Raw genomic sequence first — 25,592 nt, 5'->3', positions numbered from 1 at the left:
GTGTTTCGGATAGCTGTACAGTGCTGCACGTTAGATATGACTCGATGCTCCTACTCCTGCCCCGCAGCATGGGTGGTCCGTGCTTGATTTTTATACTGCCACCTATTAGCACCATGGGCCAGTGATTTATGCAGCTGTCAACTTCGACTTCATCAGCTCTGTCAGCCGCTGGTGAATTGTGGGTATCTTGGCAAAGCCTTTCCTCTCTGCACCTCCTACTTTGGGGCTAAAGTAAACTGCCCCTGAGAGCGAAAGGGGGGGGGGGGGAGGAGAAAAAAAAAATGCTGTTAAAGAGAAAAATACAATTTAGATAAATAACAACCATGCATACCACTGAGCCCTGCTCTATGGAGAATTTCCAGCCTAAACATCTGGCTGGCTGCATATAAGGCAGAGACTGTGCTTCAGCTAAAGCAAGGTGAGAATGGAGGAATTCATGGTTAAAACAGCCATCTAGCAGTTGAACAACCCAGGGATCAGTCAGAGTCTACACAATATTATTAAGGGCAAGTCTTACCAGGAAAGAATGCTATCTTGGCAAAACAGAAAAAATAACTGTATTCATGGAAGTCAGTACCTAAAATTTGAGCTGATGGAATAGTAGGATATTGTCCTTGAGATCAGAATGTGGCAAAGCGAAAATCTGTCGAAAATTAGTCGACTGAGCGATGAGTTATTTTGCATTAGGGTGTCCGGTGAATGTAAATCTCTGTAATGGAAACTGTAGCGTTATGGGCAACAACTCTGATTCCTTGGTTAATGAAGAGAAAGGTGTTGTTCCCTGTGGACAGGACAGGGTAATGGGCTTTTGCCTGGTTGTAATGAGGCTGCTAGATTCATGCTGGACTGGTGCAGCAGGCCAATTTAGACATACACTGCCATGAAAGGAAGGTGGACTCCACATATGGGTGATTTATGTAATTCTTTACCATAAGGATCATATTAGCAAACAAAATTACTTCTGGTGCTAATGCAATGCCTAGGGCATTTACAGTGAACAAGCTGATTTGTGTAAAAGGATTTCTGTAAGACATGGAGGTTTTAAAGTGTCATGGAGTAATTGAAGTCCATTACAATCACAACCAAGAACCTTAAACTTTATTAAACATCTGACTGTTAAAAATACTTGTCTCAGTGAATTTATGGAAAGTGTTTAATTGGATGGAAAATCCTAAGGAGTGGTGATTTAGATGATTGTTTATCTTTGAACGTCCATATGGCACGGTGGACCTTGTAAGGAAGGTTGTATCAGTTCAGTCACAGTGTAAGCTTCTGTTTTCAGTTGTTATCATTTGTAATTATAACTGTCTGTATTAAGACAACTTTTCTGCAGTTTCTGTAGTTTTCTGTAGTTTTATTTTTAGATCATCACTATCAAAAATAGCACTCCCAATAATAATAATGACAGACAACACTTTTGACTACAGTCGAAGCTGATTGTATTTGCCTCTATTATACTCGTGCATAACCTGAATGTAAACTGTACTGCTACTTATGTAGTTTGCGTTGACATGCAGCCATCTTGTGTGTGCAGATCCACCGGACCTACATCACAGATTTTCACATTTAAATGTTGGTGTTGGCTACATGCAGGGTGTGACTTGGTGGCAAAGCCCTCTCTTCAGTGTGAAGTGGTTTACTTAATTTATGCTGGGTCAGAAGGAAAGATCATACTTATAGATTTGGAAAAAAAAAAAAAAAAAACCCTGTTAAGGTCACACGCTAGCTTTCCAGATGCCAGAGAGTGTGATCAAACAGTTCCCAATTAGAACCATATAATTTGGGAACATTATGATATTAAAGATGGCAGCTTGGTTTTCCCAAGCAAAACTAACTTCACGAGCGGCTGACCATAATTTGGGGTTCTGTTGCATTTATGCAGAGGGGTAATAGTGCTGGAAGGGGCTGTGCGTGTGTGTGTGTGTGTGTGTGTGTGTGTGTGTGTGTGCGTGTGCGTGTGCGTGTGTGTGTGTGTGTGTGTGGAGGGGGGGGGGTTGGGGTTGCTCAGAGACAGAGAAGTATTCTGGAGAAAAAAATGGTTGGTAAGCATTCAAATATGCATTTCTAAGGTCCAGAGGCAACATTACTCAGGGATGAAAGGGCGGAGAGTAGGTAGGAACATGAGTGTGTCATGGGGAAGGCTTTTGGCTGTGACTGTCGGAAAGACTGGGGGAAAAAAAAAAGTTTACATACTCCACTACATCACCCAGACAAATTCTGAGTATAAAGTGGGGATAACTGTTGTCAAGGTGACAACCAAAGGAAAATGCAAAAACAAAAACAACAATGACAACAAGAACTTCTTACTGTAGATAAAAAAAGGTAGATGTAAGCATAGACTAGATGTAAATCCCCAAGAATACATAGAGAAGGCAGAGTAGTTATTATTGTTGCCTCTAAAACACACATTATGTACCCACTGCTGCTGAGGACTGAATGTTGCCATCTATCATCTCTGCAATTAGATGATAGGTAGTGCGATAGGTAGATGAGAAATCTCAGCATACACAGTGTGTTTTAAATTGTTAAGACCACTGTTAGAATAATTTATTAAGTTTACTGTAGAGATTGGAGATATGACTTTCTTCAAACTTTCTGTTTTTTTGGTGCATGTCTGTTTTGAGGCAGAATAATAAAAAAGTACTACCTTCAAAAGCATTACTGAAAACCAAGATAAGTTCATACATTGGTTGCTATAAACACACATTTGTCACAAAGTGCTTTACAGAAAACAAAGGACACAAAACAGATTAAAAACAAAGATATAAAAACAAGAGATTTGTATTTTACCGAATTCATAAATGGATAAACAACCACCATAAATGATGATAAAAAGAGAGCTCACTTAAACTGTTTTATTACCATGACTCATCCCAATGTCACATAATGTAAAGGACTGCAGCACTGGGGGCTTTTAAGATGTGAAGTGCCACGACAATATGCGTGTGTGTGTGTGTGTGTGTGTGGAGGGAGAGAGAGAGAGAGAAGTTTGCTCAGTTCAGCGAAGCGTTGTGACCCCTCATGGCCAGGTTGCCAGTGAAGCATACAGGGAGGATCCAAAGGGGCAAGAGGGATTGAGGACGGATTCACAGGGAGGCCGAGAGTTAACAGCAGAGCCGGATCCCCAGAGACTTCTGCCTGTCTCACTCCTCTGTTGACACTCTCGTACTCCATTGACTTCTTCACTAACCCCTTATCAAAATGTTTTTCTCTCCCACACTCCACCGACATTAGCCCCCCCCCCCCCCCTTTTCTTTTAGGATTTTTTTTTTTTTTTGGATATCCTGGTTCAGCTGTTCCACCTTGTGGTCATATTGGATATGAGGACGTTTTTACACCTACACACAAATAAATGAGATTCTGTCAGTCTGTTGATATCTGTGCTCTGGCTGCGTAGGAGTATTTACACATGCCTCTTCTTAGACCAGCTGTAAATCTTAAATTTAGGACTGTTATGGAAATGATTGATTGGGTAAGGAATATTAAGGCAGGTCAGTGTTTGCATTGGAGAAAAAGGCCACAGTTTCATTTGTGATAATAAAATAGCTTTTTTTAAAATGTTGCAGCTGCAATAAGAACATTTACTTAAATAATACAATTTTGACAACCCAATATATTGATAGCCTACAAGATTAAGACAGAGCACTTGTTTTCAACACATCACACACCCGTGTCTCAGTAAGCATAAAATACAGACCTACACAATAAATTAAACCTGTGAACGCATTTTATTTGGTGCTGAAAATTTCAAATTGGCCAAAATAACTTATGGCTTCTCACTTATTTTAATTACCTGCAACTTGTAGCGCAGCCAAAATCAATGTTTTCATTGGCCTATATTCAGAGTTATATCCAGCCGGCACTTTGGCAACTGTGAAGCAGTTTCAGACACTAACTTTAGTCTCAGAAATAATTTAACTGATTTATTTAATTAATGGACGAAGCATGCACGATTCAAATAGGTCATTCCCACAGAAAAAGGGAAACAGTTATACCATCCACTACAGCCGGAGGCAAGACAAGTTTCCCTAAATCTTTCTAAATCTGTGATGTTCTGGTGAATAATCTCATGGCTGTTGGAAGAATTGGCTTTCAGGCTGGACCGGCACTTGAGTGAGCTCTAGCCCCAAGAAGTATAATTTACCCTTACTGTGAGTTTGTTGATTGACAAACCAGATAGTAAGATGGACCAAACAAAAGCAAAGGTTAAAGCTCCACAACAAGCCATTTTTTTTGTTTCTTTTGCCAAATTTGTGGTAGCCGTTTCCCCATAGTAAAAGTCCCATGGCACTGATCAATGCGTATGTATCTGAGTGATTTGTTTTGTATTTGTATGTAATGCAGAAACACTGCTGACAGCCTGTCCCTTCCAGCTACACAGGCAGAGGATGCAGGTATAGCACCCACTAGTGGTTTATATAGTAATCAGAGGCTGATGGTGGGAGGCTGATGAAAGATGAGAATAAACATAAAACAGCCTTTGTATTACATTGTCAAAAATCTGAACTATGTTATATATTAAATTGGGCAAAGTACACTTTCAGTATGCTTTGAGCAAAAAATCAACTTTAAAAACAGAAAAGATAAGATTCCTGCACTAAGTATTGGACAAAAAAGCAAAAGAAGTCCAACTACAGCATAATACTTCAGATAACTAGTGATGTGGAATTAAAAAGGAAAAATAATAAGTCAACTGACTCCCATCCTTTTTTTTTATGGGGGGGGGGGGGGGGGCATAAAAAGCACCATACCAAGTATAACCATATCAAGTATTAATATGGAAAAAACAACAAAAAACAAAAAAACATTAGAATTAGAACTCATTAGAATCAAGAAGGTCAACTTTTAATGGAGAAATAAAAGTTAATTATTAGTCCATTAGTGTAATGGACCTAAATAGTAACAAAAGTGTGTTGCTTCCAAAGAGCATCCAGTAAAAAGGCATGGATACCTTCCACCACATCAGGAGCGTGGTTTTGGGGGGGGAGGTGACTTCATTGGCACTGGCCACCGGTGTTATTGATCCCCTGTCCCCACAGCAGTACACCTCTTTTACACACCTCTCCAACTCCTATCCACCCCCATGTGGAAAATTGAATGTGTCCAGTCTCCAACTATCAATTCATTGCACTGCCAGTTTGGTATAAGCACCTCATTCTGCTCTCCTTGTGTTCTACCACCTCTCTATTCTTCTCCCAGTTATCACCCATCTATTCTTCCCTCCTGAGCTATATTTAGTCCAGTCCAGTCCAGTGCAGGGGGTGGGGGTGGGGGGGCGGGGGGGGCTGCTTCAACACAGCCTTGGTCTGCAATCAAGGAAGGAATTCACACCACTGCCTCAAAGAGGCAGAATTGCCTTTATGTTATTCCCACCACATATTTTTTAATTTCAGTCCAGTTTGAATATGTAGAATCTCGAGCCAGTGAACTGAGTTGACTCGCATGAAAAAAAAAAAGCAGTCTGTAAGCAATCTTGATTGTTACAGGCTTCCCACACCTTTTCACTGATGAAACTCTTCCATGACCCCTTTTCAAATCTCCATGACCAAATTTTTAATGAGACCGAATTAAAAAGCAACCATCAACTACACTTACTTTAAGCTTTAGTTTGTTTTTCACTTGAAATTCTATGATTGTATTATATTATTTATTATTTCAGCAATCAACAACAGGGAGCTCTAGACTGTTTCAGAGCCAGCCACAGCTTTTTGTGACATTTGACAGTATTCAAGAAAAACAAAACCATTAACTTCACAAATAAAATTTCAAGACTTTTTGAAAACTTCTCTCCCTTTTATCATTTTTCACAACTTTTTCATATCTTCTATGACTTTTCCAGGTTTTCCAGGAGTGTGGGAACCTTGCTGTTAGTAACATCTGCAAATAAAAACTGCAAGTAAATCCATATATGCATATAAATAATGCATATTCTTTCTCATACTTCCCATCAATACAGTCTACTTAATGTGTTGACATTGTCACCTGCATGTTTATATAACCCCACAATTGTTAAATATTCTATTTATTGCTTTAATTGCTTATTTTACATTCTAGTTTTAATACTTAGAAACCATTTCTCCCATTACTTGCGCTGCTGCAATGACCCAATTCCCCCATGGGGGATCAATGAAGTTTCATCGTATCTTGTCTTACCTGATAAAAAGCATGCACACACCCATCAAGAATAGATTGTTTAATTATCAAAATTGTAACTCATGTACAATTCCCTGAAGAGAGATGACGGACTGATACAAATAGTCATCGAGTCAACGTTACAAACCATTCCCTTCTGTTATGATCCTATTCCTGACTTACGGAAACGACTACGAGAAGAATTAAGTCATATGGTCCAATTAATTTAATTATACAGAGGTGTTCTGTAAGGCTACTCAAAGACCAAATCACATAAGAGTAGTATTAGTTGTATTTCACCATAAGCAGTAAGGAAAAGGGTGATTACAGTAAATTCCATGGAGGGTATGGCACCCAATGATACAAGTGACTTGACAAAAGAAATCCTATACTGATAATAGTAGCAGGGCAACGGAAGACACTAGAAAAACGACTGAATTTGTTCATAACTGTATAATCTGGAAAATCTGATTTCTGGGGGGAAAAGCAGAGATTAGGCAACAATGTGGAAGTAGTTTCATCCCTCACCAAAAACCTTTTTCAACCAATCAACAAAGTGGCCCTGATAGTAGCTGCTATTGATCAAACGATGAGGTGATGGCAGCGAGTTTGGGAAGGCTCAGAATTCCTCTTCGGCGTTCCGACTCCTGGAAGACTTGAGCTGCTGCAGGCGCTCGATGCACTCCTTCACGCTGCGCTCGCCGTGGACTTTGTTGTCCCGGGTACGCACATTCACCGTGTCGCTCGTCTTCTCCTTCTCTCCCACCACTTCTCCCCAGCAAAAGAAAAAAAAAAAAAAAAAGAAGATGCGAGAAGGAATTAATATCTAGAGACTTGGGAGGGAGGAGACACAGACAGGCAGACAGACAGAGAGAGAGAGACAGATAGACAGACAGACAGACAGCCAAAGAGAGACAAAGAGAGAGAGAGAGAGACAGACAGACAGAAAGAGAGAGAGAGCACAAGAGTGTGTTCGCTACTGACCCAGGATGAAGTTGTACTGGGCCAACTGTGCATTCCTGATCTTTTTGTTGAGAGTGCAGCCAGGATCCAGATCCACATCAGTCATGAACCCGTTGTTGTGGAATTCCTGCTGGACCTACCGCATTCACACACAAGACAAAACAGTTAATTCCATGCCAGTATTTCTTAAAACAATATACTACACACCATGAATCATTCTACAGGGTTCCTACAAATCTTACATTTCAATATTCCATATTTTTTCCAGATCAGATTTGGAAATTTTGGCCAGTGACTGTCAACTAGTCTCCACCACTCTTTAGCTAAAAACTCTTTTTCACATCCACAATATCACAGCATGTGAAATTACAGCAGGTCTACAACTACATAAAATGTGCAGTAACATGTGTATCAGGACTGAGCAACTGTTAATTTTCTTTTTGTGCAATGACCAAGCTGTTAAAAGATGGGAAATTATCAAGTATATACATTTTCAATACATTTTCAGACTTTCCAGATGTGTAAAAACTCTGATTTTAGCAGCAGTGACAGTATTTTATATAACTGCATGTCCAGATATACTGTATATGGACTTCAGATGTTGTGGTGGGTGTATACCTTCTGGGCATACTCCTCGCAGGTCGGTCCCACAGGTACAACCATCACTTGACGAGGGGAGAGCCACAGAGGCCTGGAGAGGAACAGACCACATTTGAATTCAGTTGCTTGGCACTGGAGCAAGCGAGGCTCTCTCTGCACAGACATTTACACCTCCACATAGCCCAGGTCCTTCTATTTCTGCTGCTTAAATTTGGAGACTATAATCAGTGTCTGGGTTTCCGTTATCCGGTTATTACCGTTTTTTTTAACGAGAAAATCTGTTGAAGTCCGACATATTTAAATCTCTCCGGTCATAATGTCCGATGAAAATAATTCCCTCTAAGCACAATTATTGGAACATTGTGCTCCTTGTTTTACTGAGACTGAGTTACAGCAACAGGTTGAGTTCTACTCCTAGTCTATCTCCCGACCTGCCCCCGTTGAGTAGCTTTGAGTAGCTTTAAGTCTCGTTCAATAAAGTAATAATAGTGAGTTGAGTTGATTTAAGTGACATGAGACACAACTGGGGAGGACTCACTTAACTGTTTTGAATATAGCGTAATGTATTAACCAATCAAGGGCGATGTGTGTGTGTGTCAGGTAGGCCTACGTTGTGCGTCGAGTGAAGTTAAGATGCCTTTGCAGTTTATTTTCATGACTTTTTGCTGGGCTGTGCTTTTTACATATTTACTGTGTTGTTTTTCTTGGGTGTAGGTTGCGTATTTAGCAATTGGCAATGTGTGATGATGGTTAACGGGACATGCACGTTGCGCATTTTGCATTGTGTAATGGTGAGAGGGACACAGTTTTTGGCATTTGGCATTCCGTAATGGTGAAAGCATATGGCTATTTGGCAACAAAATACATGTCAGGAACGAAGTAAAGTGCAAATTTTCATAGTAGATAATCCTATTTTTCTATTTTGCATGGTAACGTTGTTTGTGTGTTTGAGAGAGATAGCGTTATGCACGTGAGTCTATTGACGGGACTTATTTTATTTGGAATATAATGTATAAGCAAAAGTAGCCTACTTTTCAATTAAAAATATTATAAATCTACATGCCTTGATGATGTCATTCTTTATATAGCCTGCCTATCAATTGTTTTTAAGCTCAATAAACACAGATAATATTTGACCGGAATTTCTCCCATTTGTCTGGGACATTGAAATCTTCCAGGACACGTGGACCGGCACCAATTTTTTCTAATGGAAACCCTGATCAGTGTTTTAAAGCAAGTGCAATCAAACGACGTCTCAAGGTATTAGAGCACGCATATTAACCAACCAATTACTCCTCCTCTTTAACAAATCTGCTTTTTAAATGCATTGGTTGCTACAAACCATTTGCCTCCGTAGTTTTCAGTCAGGATAGCGATCATCCTCTCTACTGATCCCAGGATGGCTCTGTGGATGATCACTGGTCTCTTCTTGTCGTCACCGTCATGGCTACACAGTCAGTGGAGGGGGACAACAACAGTGTCAACAACAACCATGACTCAAATGAGAAGAGGAAATCCAACAGCAGTCCTCCTAAGAAGTTATTAAGTCCTTATCATTCCAGCCACAAGCCGTTCATTTTCATTCTTTTTAGAAGACAGACAGCTAAAACAGCAGTAATGAGTTGAAGTTCAGTAAATACAGTAAGACAAATGCCTGACAGCAACATTAAACAAATCTACGGCCACTGGAGCAGCAACAAAAGGGTTAGTACTTCTCCATAAATAAACTTCACACAGTATCATTCAAGGCAATCCTATTTTCCCCTATGGCATCAGCACATTTTTACATTTTGTGTTTTTACTTTTATCCCACAACATTACAGCAAATTCTTAACATTAATCTCGACCAATTCTTCTCCGCAAATTGCAGTGTTTTTAATTCCAGCACTGTGAAGCCAAAGGTGCATTTCCGCGAGTGTGGACAAAAAATAAATATATTATTTTAATGTCATTTTGCCTGGCTGTGAACAAAAAAGAAGCAGATGAGTTACCTAACAAAGGTGAGATTGAAGCGGATTGGCAGCTGGAAGTCAAGCTGAATTGTGGCACACTGATGGTATCGACCAATGGCATCTTTGATCTGAATGTCGATCTGCAGAGAGAGAACACAAATGAGACCGATCCTCCTGCTGCTCCACAGTCCAAGTGAATCATCACTTCAGCGTACTGCTCACCTTTGGTCCATAGAAAGCTCCGTCACCTGGGTTGAGAACCCATTTCTCCCCAAACTCATTCAAGCTGTTCTCCAGTTGCTGTCAAAATAACAAACAATTGTTGCTTTGTTAGAATATCAATGGCTGACATTAGGCAAAGTTGTATATTTAGACTGTAATATCGGTTTTATTCCATTTTCTTCATCTGGAACGAATCACTGAAGTGAGAAATATAACGTCTCAATAATCTTTTATGGTTATTTGTGGGAGTTAATAGGGGCGGGGGGAAAACGCAGTGAGTGCCAGTGACTACACCGAGTTTATAAGTCAGTATTTTGTGCCTACAAACATTAATCATGATCATTTAGTGGTGAATTTACGGAATGTTTCCTAAATTAGTTTCTAGGGGTAGGACAACAACTTTTATTTTCTTACCCTTTTTTACAAGTCCATACAGTCTGATCATATTCAGATATTACCCTGATATTACCCCTGAGAACTGTGACTAACTTTGTTGATTACAGTATCCATGCTATGGAAACATTCAGAGGCACACTGATATTAAACATGCAGTAGGCTTGGGCTGAAAGATATTGACAACAAAAACCTAGTTGCGATTATTTGACAGAATATTGCAGTTGCGATTTAAACTATGATTCATATCAAGTTTTTTTTTTGTCATAATCTTTTTTAGAACTTTAAAGTGATTTTGTAAAAAAAAAATAGATGTCAGTGTGCAGGATTTACTGAGTGTTAGTATGATGACAGGGTTTCACCAGTATTGAACTTGATTCATGGACCAAAGATTACCTGTAAGTTAACACCTTGTTTAGAAATCCATTTCGGACAACCCCCTCTCTTAAGAAATTAACTGCAGCCTCTGCAATTTAGAAATTGCAGACATTCATATTGCGATTTCGATTTTTTTCTGATTAATTGTTCAGCTCTAACATACAGCCAGGGATTTCTCCATCTCCATAGTCTTTCAATCATCTCCTTTCTTCCCTCCCATCAGCACAAACAATCAAGTGTTTAATATTTAAATAGTTCCTGTGGCCGCTGGATAGATTGTTAAGTGAAATACCATGTTAAAAATAACTTCTATTATCATCAGTAATGTTTGCCATCCCATAACAAATGACACAAGCTTGAAAATGAAAGTAAAATGTAACACTGAGGACAGAACAATAACACAACTGGCTGTAAGTTTATTCGCATGTTCATCCATTCATGGCTTGCCAGTAGAAGTTTGTCGGAGTAATAAACAATTTATGTGTGCTTAATATACTTGTGCTATTCTCAAAACAACCTGACAACTGTCATTTAATAAATTTTAAGGATCAGTTTTAGTTCTAATTGACCCAATAGAGGTGTGCACTGTGTGCCATCTAATGCTGAAAGTGCTGCACATTGCTGCCAGGCAGGAAATACTTGCTAAATAGGACAGGTTAATTATTACTAAATTTAATTCAATAATTTGTGTGATTGCTATGTTCAAGGACTGTCCAAACTAGTTTTGAACATCAACTAATCTCTCCCAAAGTCAGACACCAGAGAACTGAACCTGGCCTGAACCTGTTATGTCATCAAGATGTAAAATCTGGAGCTGGTCCATGGAGAGTGAATTTGGATCGACAGCAAAGGGAAACAGTGAGAGCAGTGAGGAGGATTCTCTGGAGATATGAGTACGTTTTCTGCTTCAGACATGATAGCAGTACAACTGAATAAAGCTCATTTATATAAAAACAAACATCCGGTGGGTCGACAAAATCAGGCAGTCAGTCTCTTATTCATCAAGTGGCTTCAGAATTTCAATCCTGATACCATCACAGATTAACGTCTTCATTCTCCGGTTTCTGACTTGTGTTGAGCTACATGAGAGAAATGAGAGGTAAGCCGAGTATCTTATTACCTTCTCTGCCTGGTCCCAGACCTCGGCGTCTCCCAGGAACTTCTCCGGTCGTGTGGAGAGGTTGAGTTTGAAAGTGAAGCCAAACACTTCGTACACAGTCCGCAGGAAGTCCAGGCAGCCTTTGATCTCCTCCTCAATCTGGAGTCAAAGACAACAACAAAACAGAACTGCGTTTATATGGTCCATCTGTAGAAGGCTGCAACTTTACTTTCTCTTCTAATGCTTCACTTTTTCTTCAAGGCACATTTTATCATTGTGTTTGTTCTAATATAAACAAAGAATGAAATGATATGACAATAGTTAAACATGTTCATTATCGCCTTGAGGATAAACTAAGTGAAGCTCTGGTACAGCAAAAATAAAAAACAATCTATGTAGTTTACCAAGAGCTGCACAATTAATCATAGATAATTGTATATCGCAGTTTTATGTTTCCACGATTGGTAATTCTGTGATTTGGTGACAATGAAGTGTTTTTTATAGTTTAAATTCCCCTGAAAGTCCCACTGCCGTATATCAAGTGCTTCCATTACACAAAATTAATCACAACTCTTGGACAGGTAAGTCCGTGGGAAAGAAAGAGAGAAACCTTACAAAACACCATCTTTGGACAAATGTAGCAATGAGCAAAGTAGAAAACAAAGGTTCGGCCCAACGTTAGAGAGGAAGATCTTTCTTCAGAGTCTGAACGTGAAAGTGTTGTTTTAGTTCCTTTAAGTGGATCCTCATCTGTCATTTGAGGATACTTTGGTTTTAAACCAGATGACGACAAACAAGTACAGATACTGTGCAAAGTTTGCCCTAGGGTTGTAGCTGCAACCCCAAGCAATAAAGTAGTAATTCTTTATTATTTGAATTTTGTAGGTTAAGACGACAATAAGAGTAAGACAGACTGAAAACAATACTTTCTAGCAGCTGCTACTTTAAGAAATAGCTCTTAAAAAAGTGAAAATACATGGTTACGGTTAGCATTGCAAAAGTGCAACAATAATTTTGTTTCCTCAAAGAGCGAAATAATGGTGAACAATTATCAGGATCACAATATTGAGCTAAATAATGGGAATTATCATTTTTGCCATGATCGTGCAGCCATAAGAGTACATCATGCCAGATTCATGGTTGATCAAACAGTTTTCTGCTTATTGTTGTTGTTGACTATAAAATGTATTATACACTCTGTGCATGTAATTTTCGTAAACTATTGCATCAACACTGTCACTGTTCAAACTTTCCAAACTTGTTTACACTTTGAACAATATCATGTGATGCAGAAGCTAAAAGAGCTGCTAATTAAAATCGCCATGTTATTTCACCATTTGATCGCTGCCATTACTGATATAGGGAAAAGAAAAACTGGGCTCTGGACTGCAAGTTTCTGTGTCGCTACACTTGAACAAACTAATTATGAAAGTTTGACACTGTACTTCTGACCGTCACAAAATTAAATTTCTGTGTGTCAATATTAGCAGTGCTCTTGTTTGGTGAAAGAATTAAACATGCAAGTTGCTACATCAGTGGACAGGCTACAGCCGTTAGTGGAGTCCATACTGGAGAATGTGACAGACCATTCACTGACATCATTACCTGCAATCATTAAATAAATGGTTCCGAAAATAGGCCTAAAAACCTCTCTCTTCAGAAAGGCAGTTTTTGTGATCTGCGTAATAGCTTACCCTTGTTTTGCTTTTTTTTTCCCCTTCACGCTGTGTTTTACTAGCTTTTAAATGTCTTTTTCTTGTAGCACTTTGAGATTTGCTTTTAATGTCAAGCGCATTATCAATAAAATGCATCACCATTATTATTATTATTAATGTGAATAAGACTGAAGCAAAATACATTAATCAAAGTTACTGCCAGGAAAATTTGGCAGCAATGTAAAAAACATGTTTTAGGGTTTTCAATTCATCAGGCAACTGAAAGGCTATTGTCTGACTCGCACTGCTGCAAAACAGATGTGTGTGTTGGATGTGTGAGCTTCGCTGGCCAATGAGAACACTGGACTGCGGGCTTCACCTGGTCCATGGAGCAGAAGATATGAGCGTCGTCCTGCTGGAAGCGGCGAACGCGGGTGAGGCCAGTCAGGGCTCCTGACAGCTCGTTCCTGTGCAGGACACCAAAGTCGGCCAAGCGAAGGGGCAACTCCCTCCAGGAGCGCGGCCGGTGATCAAACATCAGACTGGTGGCCAAGGGACGGAGTAAGAAACACACAGTCAAAACCACTGATAACTTTCAACTAGTGTTGTCACAATAACTGAAATTCCCATACTGCTGTCAAAGGCTGAATTCAAGAAAAAGTCCATTTCCATGTCACCTCCAGAGGGTGTATACATGTAAATGGCTCAAAGATGGGAATAGTTAAAGGAAGAATGAGGACTGTATTAGACAGATCTGTAGTCTGGCTCTTGACAGTGGACTGCAGCAGTCAGCGCAAAATTCAGTCAAAAAGTGTCAACCAGTTCAGTTCAAGACGTGGGGGACTGTCTGACAAAACTGGTGCTAGGAACTAAATATGGAACTATTTCACTTATAGAGCAGATGACTCCCTACCAACATCAAAACCTGTGTGCAAGCGTTGCTATAAAGATGTTCACGTGGTAAAACGTTGCTTGATGGTTTTTACGTATTAAACATAACATTAAGCAGAAATTGTGGTATTGTGACAACACTACTTTAAGCTCATTTCAAGTTATGTGGCTATATCTTTCCCATGTGATATAAACTCATTTATTGCTGGTGAAACCAACAGCACTGCCTCAAACAGACAGTGGTTTTCCCTGGTTACAGATTGAAACATCAATCTAAAAGTATCTATTTCCCACCAGTGTAAGAATTAAAACCCAGACTCAACAGTGGGTGTGTGTTTTCTTCACACTCTAATCACTGTTTTCTAATGCCTTGCTGAGTTAGAGCCACATTTTGAGAGCAACTCTAACCAGCTCTGCAGGTGAATGTGTGTAAAAGCAGGCGTTTACCAGTGTCCCGGGCAGTTCATGGGTTTGAGGGCGAAGGTCTCCTTCTCCACCTCGAAGGAGAACATGTTCTCGCTGTAGTGCTGCCAGTGGCCGGAGGTCTGCCACAGCTTGCTGTTGTAGATGTTGGGTGTGACAACCTCCTGGAAACCCCTCTTCTTGTACTCACTCTGTCAGTGGTGGAGAACATAAAATGATGTTTTCTCACGAAGAGGGAGACCTTCATGAGACTTTGATTTCACCATTAACGCTCTTCTGAGCTACTGGCAGCTCAGCTTCATAATGTTGTCTACATAGCACAACTACAAAAGATTGGTTAGACCATATTATCTGTCAAGACCTGGGGCCTCATTAATAAATGGTGCATGTGTACAAAAACAATGCACACATACTGTATCTTTCCATGCAAACTAGCCTTGAGTATACTGCTGCACATTCAATGCCATGCGTACACATTTTATGAAGGAGATTTTGGGTAAACTGAAAGATAAAGTTAGCTAATTAAGAAAATGTAGACTATTTTTTCAACCTTTTCACTTTGGAGTGGCCATTAAAACATCTTCAAATATAGTTTTTGTAATCATATTTATACTGCTTCAGTGCACCATGGGCTGCCCTTTTTCCGATGTTTGTTATCAGTTTTTAAATTCAAAGTAGAAAGCAGCCAGTAAGGATTAAATTGAATAGAATAATGATTTTTCTATGCCTGATCAGCTGTCTTATAAACTCTGACAGTCACATACGCTACATTTGGGATGTTATGCGAGAGTCATTCTGATGCTCGTACATGCAGCGCTGCCATTTGCTTCAGACATCTCATTACTCAAACTCTCTTCAGAACCGTCAGAAATAATACAATTATGACTCATCTATTTCAGTAGACAATTTGTGACAATGCTGAAATTACTTTCAGTGTGGTGGATAATGTTCACAATTAGTGATGTGTATTGCACAGTGGCTGCACTGTTGGAAAACTTTGCGAAGAGTTAATTTTTGAGATCATATTTCTTTTCTGGCTCTTTATAATGATAAGGGGACTTCAGAACTTTCATTTATTACTGTCTCCATCACTTCTGTTTTACAAATTTCATTTCATTTCTAATTCCAAATAAATACCTCGAAATAATATTCACTTCTTTCTGGATTAATAGTCAACTTTGTCTGCAAAGATGAACTTCACATTGGGCAAATCTGTGGTTATTTAAGTCTAGCGCTATGTGCTCTTTGTATTTTCAAGCCAAAACTGAGAAATTAAATGTTTAATAGGCAAATATTAGGTGTTTCAACAACCATGGCTTTATTGGCTTATGGCTTATGGCTGGAGCTGACAGGGTGTGGATATTAAATTTTATATGCACACAAATTCACTGTTTGTGTTTTATAACAAGATACATGCATACTGGTGGTGTGGGTTTTATGAATCTGACAATAAATGTGAGTATGCAAGGTTTCAACTTTAAGCATCAAAATAATAAAAGTAGAGTCCGCACACTATAAGCTCCCTTTATGACGATACTTTATCGTCATAAATATACTACAGTAAAATACACTATATAAACTCAGGGAGTTTATACTTATATGCGGATTCTGCTTTTGTTATGTCAATGTTCTTTCATCTGTCCAGCACCTACATCAGCATTTGGATAAGCGTGTTTTGTGTGGAGTGTTTCAAGTAGTGGTGAAACTATAAAAGTTTTATACACGCAGCCCCTTGTTTCTCCGATACATCAAGCCTATTGTTCAAGAGGAAAACATGCTTTTTCCAATTTAAAATCATGTTACTTGGCTGCCTATTTCACACCTGTGAGACCACTGATGTTTTGTAACATCGGTAACGCTGTGTCAGCAACACATAAGCTCTTCCTCCTCCCTTGACTAAAAGATTATGCATATAATGATTCTAAATAGCAGTGCTTAACATAAATCTCATGAATATATGAAGGCATCATTATGCCACAGGCCAACTAGCGGCTCTTGTACAAGCCTGTTCTTCCGCTCTCCGCAGGTCTCCTTGCAAATTTAAACTGTCTGCCTCGCACTCTCCGTCTCTTTCTGCGTCTCAAAGTTTACAGTAAAATCATACAGCATTTATCCATTATGGCTTTCACAGCTCTGACTCACTCTGATGAACTGCACCAGGGTGTTGTAGATAAAGGCTCCCTTAGGCAGGAAGAAGCAGCTGCCTGGACTCAGGTCATGGAAGAAGAACAGGTCCTGCTCCTAGAGATGAAAAAAAGAGATTTGTTAGTGTTTGAAGGAAAATGAGAGTGCAACACTCAGGCCAACAGTGGTGCATGGCTGTCGCACGCTACAATAGATGACCAATTTAACATAACTAGCATTTGTCTGACTTAATACCGAGTCTCCTGCTCATTGTTTTAGTCATAGTTTCACATATCCACATCCGCAAAACCACACACATCCTGACCTGGTAATTAGAGCTGCAACGATTAATCGATTAGTTGTCAACTATTCAATTATTCGCCAACTATTTTGATAATCGATTAGTCTTAAATGTGAATATTTTCTGGTTTCTTTACTCCTCTATGACAGTAAACTGAATACCTTTGGGTTGTGGACAAAACAAGACATTTGAGGACGTCATCTTGGACTTTGGGAAACACTGATCGACATTTTTCACCATTTTCTGACATTTTATAGACCAAACAACTAATCGATTAATCGAGAAAATAATCGACAGATTAATCGACAATGAAAATAATTGTTAGTTGCAGCCCTACTGGTAATTCCCTGTCAACAATTACCTCAGAGATCATTTTATCACCTTTGGGACGGCCTTAAAGATAGACACAGCTCAAACCTCTAAATTATAATTTAGATGCTGAAGCACATCTAGTGTCAGATTATTATCTGTGGTGGGTTCATTTTGCCATCACTCACAGTTGAAAAGCTCATGGGTAAAAATGTATCATGCCACTGTAGGGATTTTTTTTTTTTTCCAGATCTTGAGACCACTCCATTAATATTTGTGAACATGAACAACTCCCTAAAATCCTAAGAACCAAGTCACCAATCAGTGATGTCAGCAAGGGATACTTTCTGAAGTGGCTGAGTTTAAGGAATATTTCAGCTTTTAAACATAAAGAGAGCTTTTTTTCCACAGTAGGACTAATGGTTCTTCACCAGAAAATGTAACTATATTGGTATTATATTTTCACACAAAATTGGTTTTCAATCTATTGCCAGTGGAGAAGAAGGTGTCCCTTCATAACACTAGAAAACAGCCTGGGCTCTCTTATTTTTAACTTCAGGATAGACAAAACTATCTTTTGGTTTGATTTTTGCATTTAGATTTTAACATTGCAGTCATATCATGTCATCACAAACTTCACACAAACACTCACTGCACTAAATAAACTGCCTTTCGAAGGATAAATCCTACAGGAGACTATTTTAAAATAACCAATGATATTAAATCTTTAGCTAATTGACAGCCTCCTCGTATTTCAGTCCTTACCCGGCCCAGTTTGCGGTGATCTCGGTTCTTGGCTTCCTCCTGGAACTTCTCCCACTCTTTGAGCATTTTGGGGTCAGGGAAGGAGATTCCATAAATTCTCTGCAGGGTTTCCATGTCGGCCTTTCCCTCCCAGTATGTGGACGAGTTCTAGCACACCACAGATATGTTGAAGGGACAAGTTAGCTTTGATAACTTTTTTTTTTGGGTCTCTTTTCCCTTGAGAATAAAGCATAAGGTGTCTTTGCTCTAGAAATGGAGTTGAATGCGCTTTCTGTCAGGCAATCAGGACACAGACTACTAAGAATCCTAGCAATGCACAAATAACAACCAAATCCGCATATAACAACACATCTTCTCTGTACTTAAACAGTGATGCACAACTGAAACACAAAATTCACCTTATGGATCTTCATGGCCTTGATCTTCCCAGTGTGTCTCACATGGGGCCCTCGGCACAAGTCAATTAAGGGGCCACACCTAGAATATACAGCATGTTTATAAATGAGATCACTCTTGAATATTTTAAGATGACATATCAGATGACATAGTGAAACAAACAGTTAACAAAACAATGGAAACACCAACCTAAATCAAGGTCTATGTTTAAAGATACAAACTTTTAAATCCACAGGCCATACACTCACCTGTAAACTGTGGTAGTGGGAGTGGTGACTTTCTCGTTCAGAATGCGGCACTTAAACTTGTTGTACTGTCAAAGAGAAGAGGCGGTTTTAGAATGGCAAGTACCTGATGCTGACTAAGTTATGCGTTGCTCCTCATAGTTCGCTTTTGTGTGCGTGTGTTTGGGTGTTTGTTTGCAGATACCTTGAACATTTCCAGAAGAGTCTCCTTCTTTATCTCCAGCCTCTCAAATGGTTGCTTTTCCTTGATGATTTTCTTGCACAAGTTCTCCAGACCTGGAAAGTCATTGCTCGATACACCTCTGGCCAAAACAATGGGAGATAAACACAAGAGCAGCACCACATCAAACAATGACTTTGTTACCTACTCTGTCGTCTATATTAGTATGCAAAGTGTTTCCAACTCTAAATCTAGTATGCCACAGTTTCCAGAGGGCATCAAGGATGTGGCCAGACATTTTGCCATGTGAGCAGACCTTGTGTTCAACAGCGCAATTCTGTGACTGCCAGAAACCGATAACCTCTACCAAGCGTGGGCAAATACTCACAGGCCTAGGCTTTAGGGCTTGTGCAATGTCAAAATGACCTTGCAAAAACAGTCTCCAAGAATACCATTAGCATAAAATGACTTCAATAAGGAGGTTGTAGAATTAATTAGACAGCACTCCTCACACTCTCCTGCAGGCTGGAGCAGAGAGAAATGCATCTGCTTGAGGGAAAGGTCAAATGAAAAAGTTGTTTATGAGGAAGAAGTGCTCCGACTTGGTGAGGGTGTCTGAACATGCTTTCAAAGCTTGAGTAAAATAATCTCTAGTTTTATGCACTGAATAAATTTGATTTCAGACGTCCAATCCTGTTGACAGACGAACAGCCAAGATAGATGTCATTCCAAATCCACACCCCAGAAAAATCCAGCTTGACAGCATTAGTGTCATTACAGTCCACCTGTTTTGTGTTTACCGTCAGTCTTAAGAAGCAAACCAGACTGACAGCTCCAAAGCCTTGAAGTACACACCAAAACAACATTAAGGGAGCTGATTAAGACAACTAATTAAGCAGAAACAAATTAAACCCATGCCTGTGTGACTCACTCATTGTTATCGAGGAACATGTCGTAGTAGAAGCCGCTCTCGATGGGGGGACCATAGCAGAGGCAGCCGCCGTACACCCGCTCCATGGCTTCACCCATGATGTGGGCACTGGAGTGCCAGTACACCTGAGGGATACCCAGGGAAATACTGCCCAATTAGCAAAACAGCAGTAGAGTCATTCTAAACCCATTGTGTTTAATAAGATGGCATTAATGCAGTGGAAAAACAAGTTGTTGTTTTTTTGTAACACTGTTTATCCTCATATTTGTGCTGATGGTGCGATCATTTACTATTGTGCTGTAGACTTTGTTAAAGCCTTTGAGAATCTCCAAACCACAACAGTGCACAGTCTACCTGACAGACAAACAATATGTTAAAAATCTGCTAAATAGGCTACAAAATCTTCCAACTATTGGTACCATGGAAAGTAAAGTGACTGAGACTGCTGAATCTTATAAGTACTTAGGAATATCAATCAACGAATGCCTTTCCTTCAGGCCATATATTCAGTACCTTGTAAAGAAAATGAAGCTGAAATTGGGGTTTTATTTTAGGAACAAGTCATGTTATTGTCTTGCGGTTAAAAAGAGACCGGTCGCTGCCTCTTTTATGACAGTACTTGATCACAGCGATGTTTAATATTCACACGCCTTGTCTTAATGTCTTTGTGGCTTGGACAGTGTGTATCATATAGCACTGAGGCTTATTATTGATTGTAAAGCGCTCACTCATGCCTTAAACTTGTATGCTCAGGTTCATCTGCCTGCCATTACTACATACAAATAAGGTTACACACACTGTGCAAGATATTTTGAACCAATAAAGAACCAGTTACTGTCCTGGCCAACTTTGTAAAACCACTGTAGTCGGAGAAAGCCTTCAGGAACAACTCCCATTAAGATTTTCACCCTAAATCTTCCAAATGTGTGAAGACCGCCTCAAGCACCAATTAAGTGTTCCAAAACAAATTTCAAAGATCACTGTGTGTCGTAGGACTTAATAAATGTAGCACTGAAAAATTATCAAAGTTATTTTGAATCTCTAGGCAGAACAGAGGTTTGATGGTGGAAAATCTGAAGCCATAATGTAATCTGTACTTTGATTTATTTTATTACTGTATTCTGCATAATAACATAGAGTGATTTATTGTATTACTGCATTCTGCATAATAATACTCAAGGGGATCAGCAGATTCCAATATTTCTCAACAAATCCAACACATGGGCAGTTAATTTTCACCAATGCATAAAACACCACTGTGGTGACAGAGAAAACAGTGCTTGGTGTGAGCGCTGTGTCAGAAAAGCAATTTGTTCCTTGCAATTAAGCAGCATAATAATGACAATAGCTGCAGGAGTCTGTACGCCACAGATACTTTGATTTGAAGGCCACATTAGTTTGATGTGGATTCTGCCTTTATGGCATCAGGCTCTGTGTGCATCCTATCAACAATGGTCAAACAGGCCAATGACACCCAACTTGACTCATTGTTTTTGAACAGAAGGCATAAAAACAAACAAACTTCTTCTGGTTATGGTTTTGCTAGAAATCTGTGGGAAACAGTTGGCTGGCAAGTATAGTGGGTGACAAAGGTGGTGCTCAAAAAACCTCAAACTGTGTATCCAGCCTAAGAAGTTGTTTGAGGTGACTTCATTATCAGTTTACAATTATGATGTATTTGTGTGGTATTTCTTCTATTATGGCAATGCACTATTTCATATGTAGAAAAAAAAATCCTAATCCAAGAGTTGTGTCAGAACCAGGGTTGAGGTGCACTTACAGCTTGAGCCTCCTCATCATCAAACTTGAGCAACTGTAGACTGCAGTCATCCTCCAGAGGCCTGTCCAGGTCCCACACACCGTTGTTCACTTTGGCAATCACAGTGTTGTCGGCAAGACCTTGACTGGACAGGAAAAAATGAAAAATTCAAAATGAAATTAATGTCAGCCCACATAATGTGTCATAGCTCAGACAGCAAAATATACCATATTTTGAAAGCAGACCATTTTAAAAAGGACTACTTTGGTCAAAAATGCCCAAATATAACCACAAATATAACCACATCTGTGACACCATCCATCTTAGATGAGAGATTTTGCTCTAGAAGTATATAAAATGTACATTTTCTGTCATATCCACTGGTACTGATCATGTGATAATAATGTCATCAGTCTTAAGTGTAACGTTTGGCTGGTCTCACAAGGTGTGTGTTCGTAGGACAGTCCTATAAGAAAAACAGAGTCCCTTGCTGTTATACAGTACTGTGCAGAAGTCTTACGCACCCTAGATTTTTTATATACATTTCTTAGATGTTTATTTGTTTTCTGCATTAGTGTGCCAGTAGACTGCTGTTTATTGTAAATTTTTGATATTCAGAAACTTTTCACTTCATTAGTTTTGAAAGCATCTTCACTTTATGGATATCTTTGACATATGCCTAAGACTTTTGCACAGTACTGTATATTGTATCACAAGGCAACCTTTTTTTATAGCTGTGTCATGAAAAAAAAGAAGAAGAAGCAGGTGCGCTCCAAAATCATAAGCTCTGGGGTCTGTTTATGAACTGCAGACAGAAAATCTCTGGAGATTAAATTCCTGGAGCATTTTTGAGGTTTTCTATTTTTTGCTACACGAAAGCAAAGCGCCACATTCAACCAACGGCATTCGGGACATAAAAGTACAGCTGGTCTGACATCAATATCGGTCCCCTCGCCACACTGACCTGATTCCGCAGGCCACCTGGTATGGGGTGGTCTTCCAGGACTCAGCCTCCACCACCTTCCCATCAGGCAGAGTCACCTTGATGGCTCTGCTATCCTTCTCTGCCCTCTCAGCCATCAGGGCATCATGCTCAGCCTTCAGCTTTGCGTACAAAGCAAGGCGCTCATCAATGTACTGGGGCGGCGGGGACAGCTGGAAAGCAACAAGAGATAGGTGTGAGTAGATGGAGGGTAGCTGATAATGCAGTCATCATGTGTTATTTCTACAGGTGCCAAGCTGTACAAATATTCATCAAATATTCATCAAGTCACCTAGCTCATGTGCCTCTTCAAGGAAAAATCTACCCACTGAGACTGTTAGATGTCAATTTGTGATGTTCAGTGAATTCCAGGAGTTATTTTGTGATTAAGTGTTGTAAATTATTTGTTGATGTACCCATGTTTCCTCACCCTTCTTTCTCTACTTCGCTGTGTTTTCTGCTATCAAACTCCATTGTAGTTGTGATGGACATATCTGGATGTGACATCATATTGTAAACATTTGGCCAGTTATCCATGGAAACAGTATTCAAGTATTCAAGGGTGGAGTTTTCCTTTAACAGTCAATTTAAGAGGCATGTGTACGGACTTGTTTGGGTTTGCACTTGCATTAAAAGTACCATGGACACTTATCCAGTGTTTCTGAAATGTATTTGTGGCAGTTCACCACAACAGCCAGACCACAAATAGCTCCCCCAATCTGATAGAAAACACATCAACAATATTTGGTGTATTCTTTACACATTCCTACACACCGCTTGCCTGTGTACAAGTGTCTGGCCATCATGACAAACACCCTAAGAACATGTGGGAGACTGCTTCTATGCATTGGCAGAGGGTCCAGTTTGACTAAAGCTCTTGTAGAACATGAGATTAACATGAACTGTATAGCATCCACATACCTTCTGACAAATTTAGCCACTCACCTCGGTCTTGCCACCAGAGTCTCCTGCAGCACCTTTGGCCTTCTTCTTTCCTCCCTCTTTACCACTTTCGTGTCCCCCCTATCCCAAAGGCACAGCATCAGGTTAGTAAACTTTTCTCATAATAGATAAAAGACTAGTCTGACAGCACTGGCCTCAGACACAAATACACACACTGTTTACAGCCAGACAGGGCATGGGCAAGCACACATTTACACAGTGCTTGGCATAAGGATGACAGCTTCTGTACAACTAGGCCTAGTATGTTCGTATAGAGAGAACATCATCCTAAACTCCTTTCAAAAATCTGGCGATTTAACATGGCTTTACTTAGTGGCAATTATACATAATAGTTAGAATATGACTTGAGACCTTTCACAAGTCGGTAGGATCCTCTGGTAAATTCGGCATACAAGTGATCCACCAAGCAGCACTTTATTTCGATGAAAATTCACTACTTATAATTAGTTCCCATTGCTCGCTGCCGCCCTCCACGTTGCATTTTAGAGGAAGAATACAGAGGGAATGCTAGGTGAGCCAGTTCTTAAAGTTGAAACTTTAATGAAATAAGTGCCGCTTGATGAATCTGATGTATGCCGAATTGAAAAGTGGATCCTATTGCTTCGTAAAAGGTCTCAAGTCTCGTTCTACGATGTGTGTAGAATTTGCCGATAAGCAAGGCAACTTTAAATTGACAGACTTTTGAATAGAGTTTGGCGTGCTGTTCTCTCCTCAGATGAGAACGGAACGTGAGCCATTAAAACAGCCAAACCCAGCTATCCAGCAGGGCTTGTTGAAACTGAATGTGACATATTCTGCCATATAAGTAATTTAGATGTGTAATCTGTAGGATAACACACACATGAAGCCACAGTTTACGTTAGCTAATTTAGATAACTGAGGCATTGACAAAAGCTAGCTAGATATAGCACCTCATTGCTGGTGGCTAAGTGACAGCATGAAGCTGACTACTAGCTAAGCTAGCTAGTTAAAACCATAAATGCAGCCAGCCATCGGACTGATTTAGCACCTTTTTCCCGTCTTCCACTTGCAATTCGCTCATTTTCTCCTCCACAGTCTGTTCAGCCATAACAAGTGGAAAGCTACCCCGCCTGTGGAGATAACTTTTAAATGAATCTCGTTAATGTGAATCCAGAGCCGGGTGTAGATGCAGGGTCGATGACGTTTCCCGGATATTGCGATTCTGATGCAACATTGCTATAGAACCTCCTTGGTGGAGCCTCGTACTAAAAAAAGGATTAAAACTGTCAAACTGTACGGTGAACTCTTTAAAGAAGAATAACATGTTTTTGTTTTGTTTTGTTAATCATAATCTTATATTAATGAGGTTTATTTATTCCAACTCTGTTTTGTTTGTTTTTTGTTTGTTTTTTTGAGTAAATAATTATTATTATTACTTTTATTTGTTTATTTAAATTCATTTTCTTGTTTTTTGTATACTACTATGCTGAGCACATGTCTGCACTGTTTGTATATTTTAATGTTTTTTCAATAAAGATTGGAAAGGAAAAAAAAGAGGGTGGAGCCTCGCAAGACAGACGTTTTGAAAGTCAGTAGTATGTATTAAAGACATTTTTAGTGAATACTCAGAGTATTATTATGCACTTACAATACCATCCCATAAGTTAATAAACAGGTTAATACATTGGAATAAGGTCATTGTGATATGTGACCCAATAATGTTCGCTATTAGGCTACTTTGCAGTGCAGTGAATGACCCAAACAGAAATCATTGAAACAATCACTAAATGTTAATTTGAGTTTATTCCCCATGTGGATTAATAAAGTTTCATCTTATTTTATGACCACACAGTGGTTGGTGGAGCTTTTCAACACAACATTTCCAATCATTGAAGTTAATAGGCTATTACTGATAATCTTTTGTTTTAATTTTTTCAACAAATAACCACAGTAATTGCCACAGGTCACCTGACACCATCTGAACATCA

At 39.5% G+C, this 25,592-nt stretch overlaps 1 protein-coding gene across 1 annotated transcript; it reads right to left on the bottom strand.

Moving 5' to 3' along the window:
• Window positions 1-5,700: 5,700 nt before the first annotated feature.
• Window positions 5,701-24,801, bottom strand: tars1 (threonyl-tRNA synthetase 1). Its single transcript, XM_071523152.1, has 19 exons — window positions 24,653-24,801; window positions 23,626-23,703; window positions 22,663-22,853; window positions 21,720-21,843; window positions 19,940-20,064; window positions 19,033-19,150; window positions 18,852-18,916; window positions 18,606-18,684; window positions 18,208-18,354; window positions 16,851-16,949; window positions 14,733-14,899; window positions 13,774-13,936; window positions 11,761-11,898; window positions 9,870-9,947; window positions 9,687-9,787; window positions 9,038-9,142; window positions 7,714-7,786; window positions 7,117-7,231; window positions 5,701-6,900 (listed from the first exon to the last, which is right to left on the bottom strand). The coding sequence occupies exons 1-19, from the start codon at window positions 24,710-24,712 to the stop codon at window positions 6,752-6,754; spliced, it is 2,175 nt and encodes a 724-aa protein (XP_071379253.1). The 5' UTR covers window positions 24,713-24,801; the 3' UTR covers window positions 5,701-6,751.
• Between the last annotated feature and the right edge of the window lie 791 nt (window positions 24,802-25,592).

Source organism: Centroberyx affinis, unplaced genomic scaffold (genome assembly GCF_046629955.1).
Source record: "Centroberyx affinis isolate AG114_WGS23_722 - 3 ecotype Tasmania unplaced genomic scaffold, CSIRO-AGI_Caff_v1 ptg001070l_1, whole genome shotgun sequence".
Classification (NCBI taxonomy): domain Eukaryota; kingdom Metazoa; phylum Chordata; class Actinopteri; order Beryciformes; family Berycidae; genus Centroberyx; species Centroberyx affinis.
The sequence above is the reverse complement of the archived record's forward strand: the minus strand, read 5'-3'. Positions and strand labels throughout refer to the sequence as shown.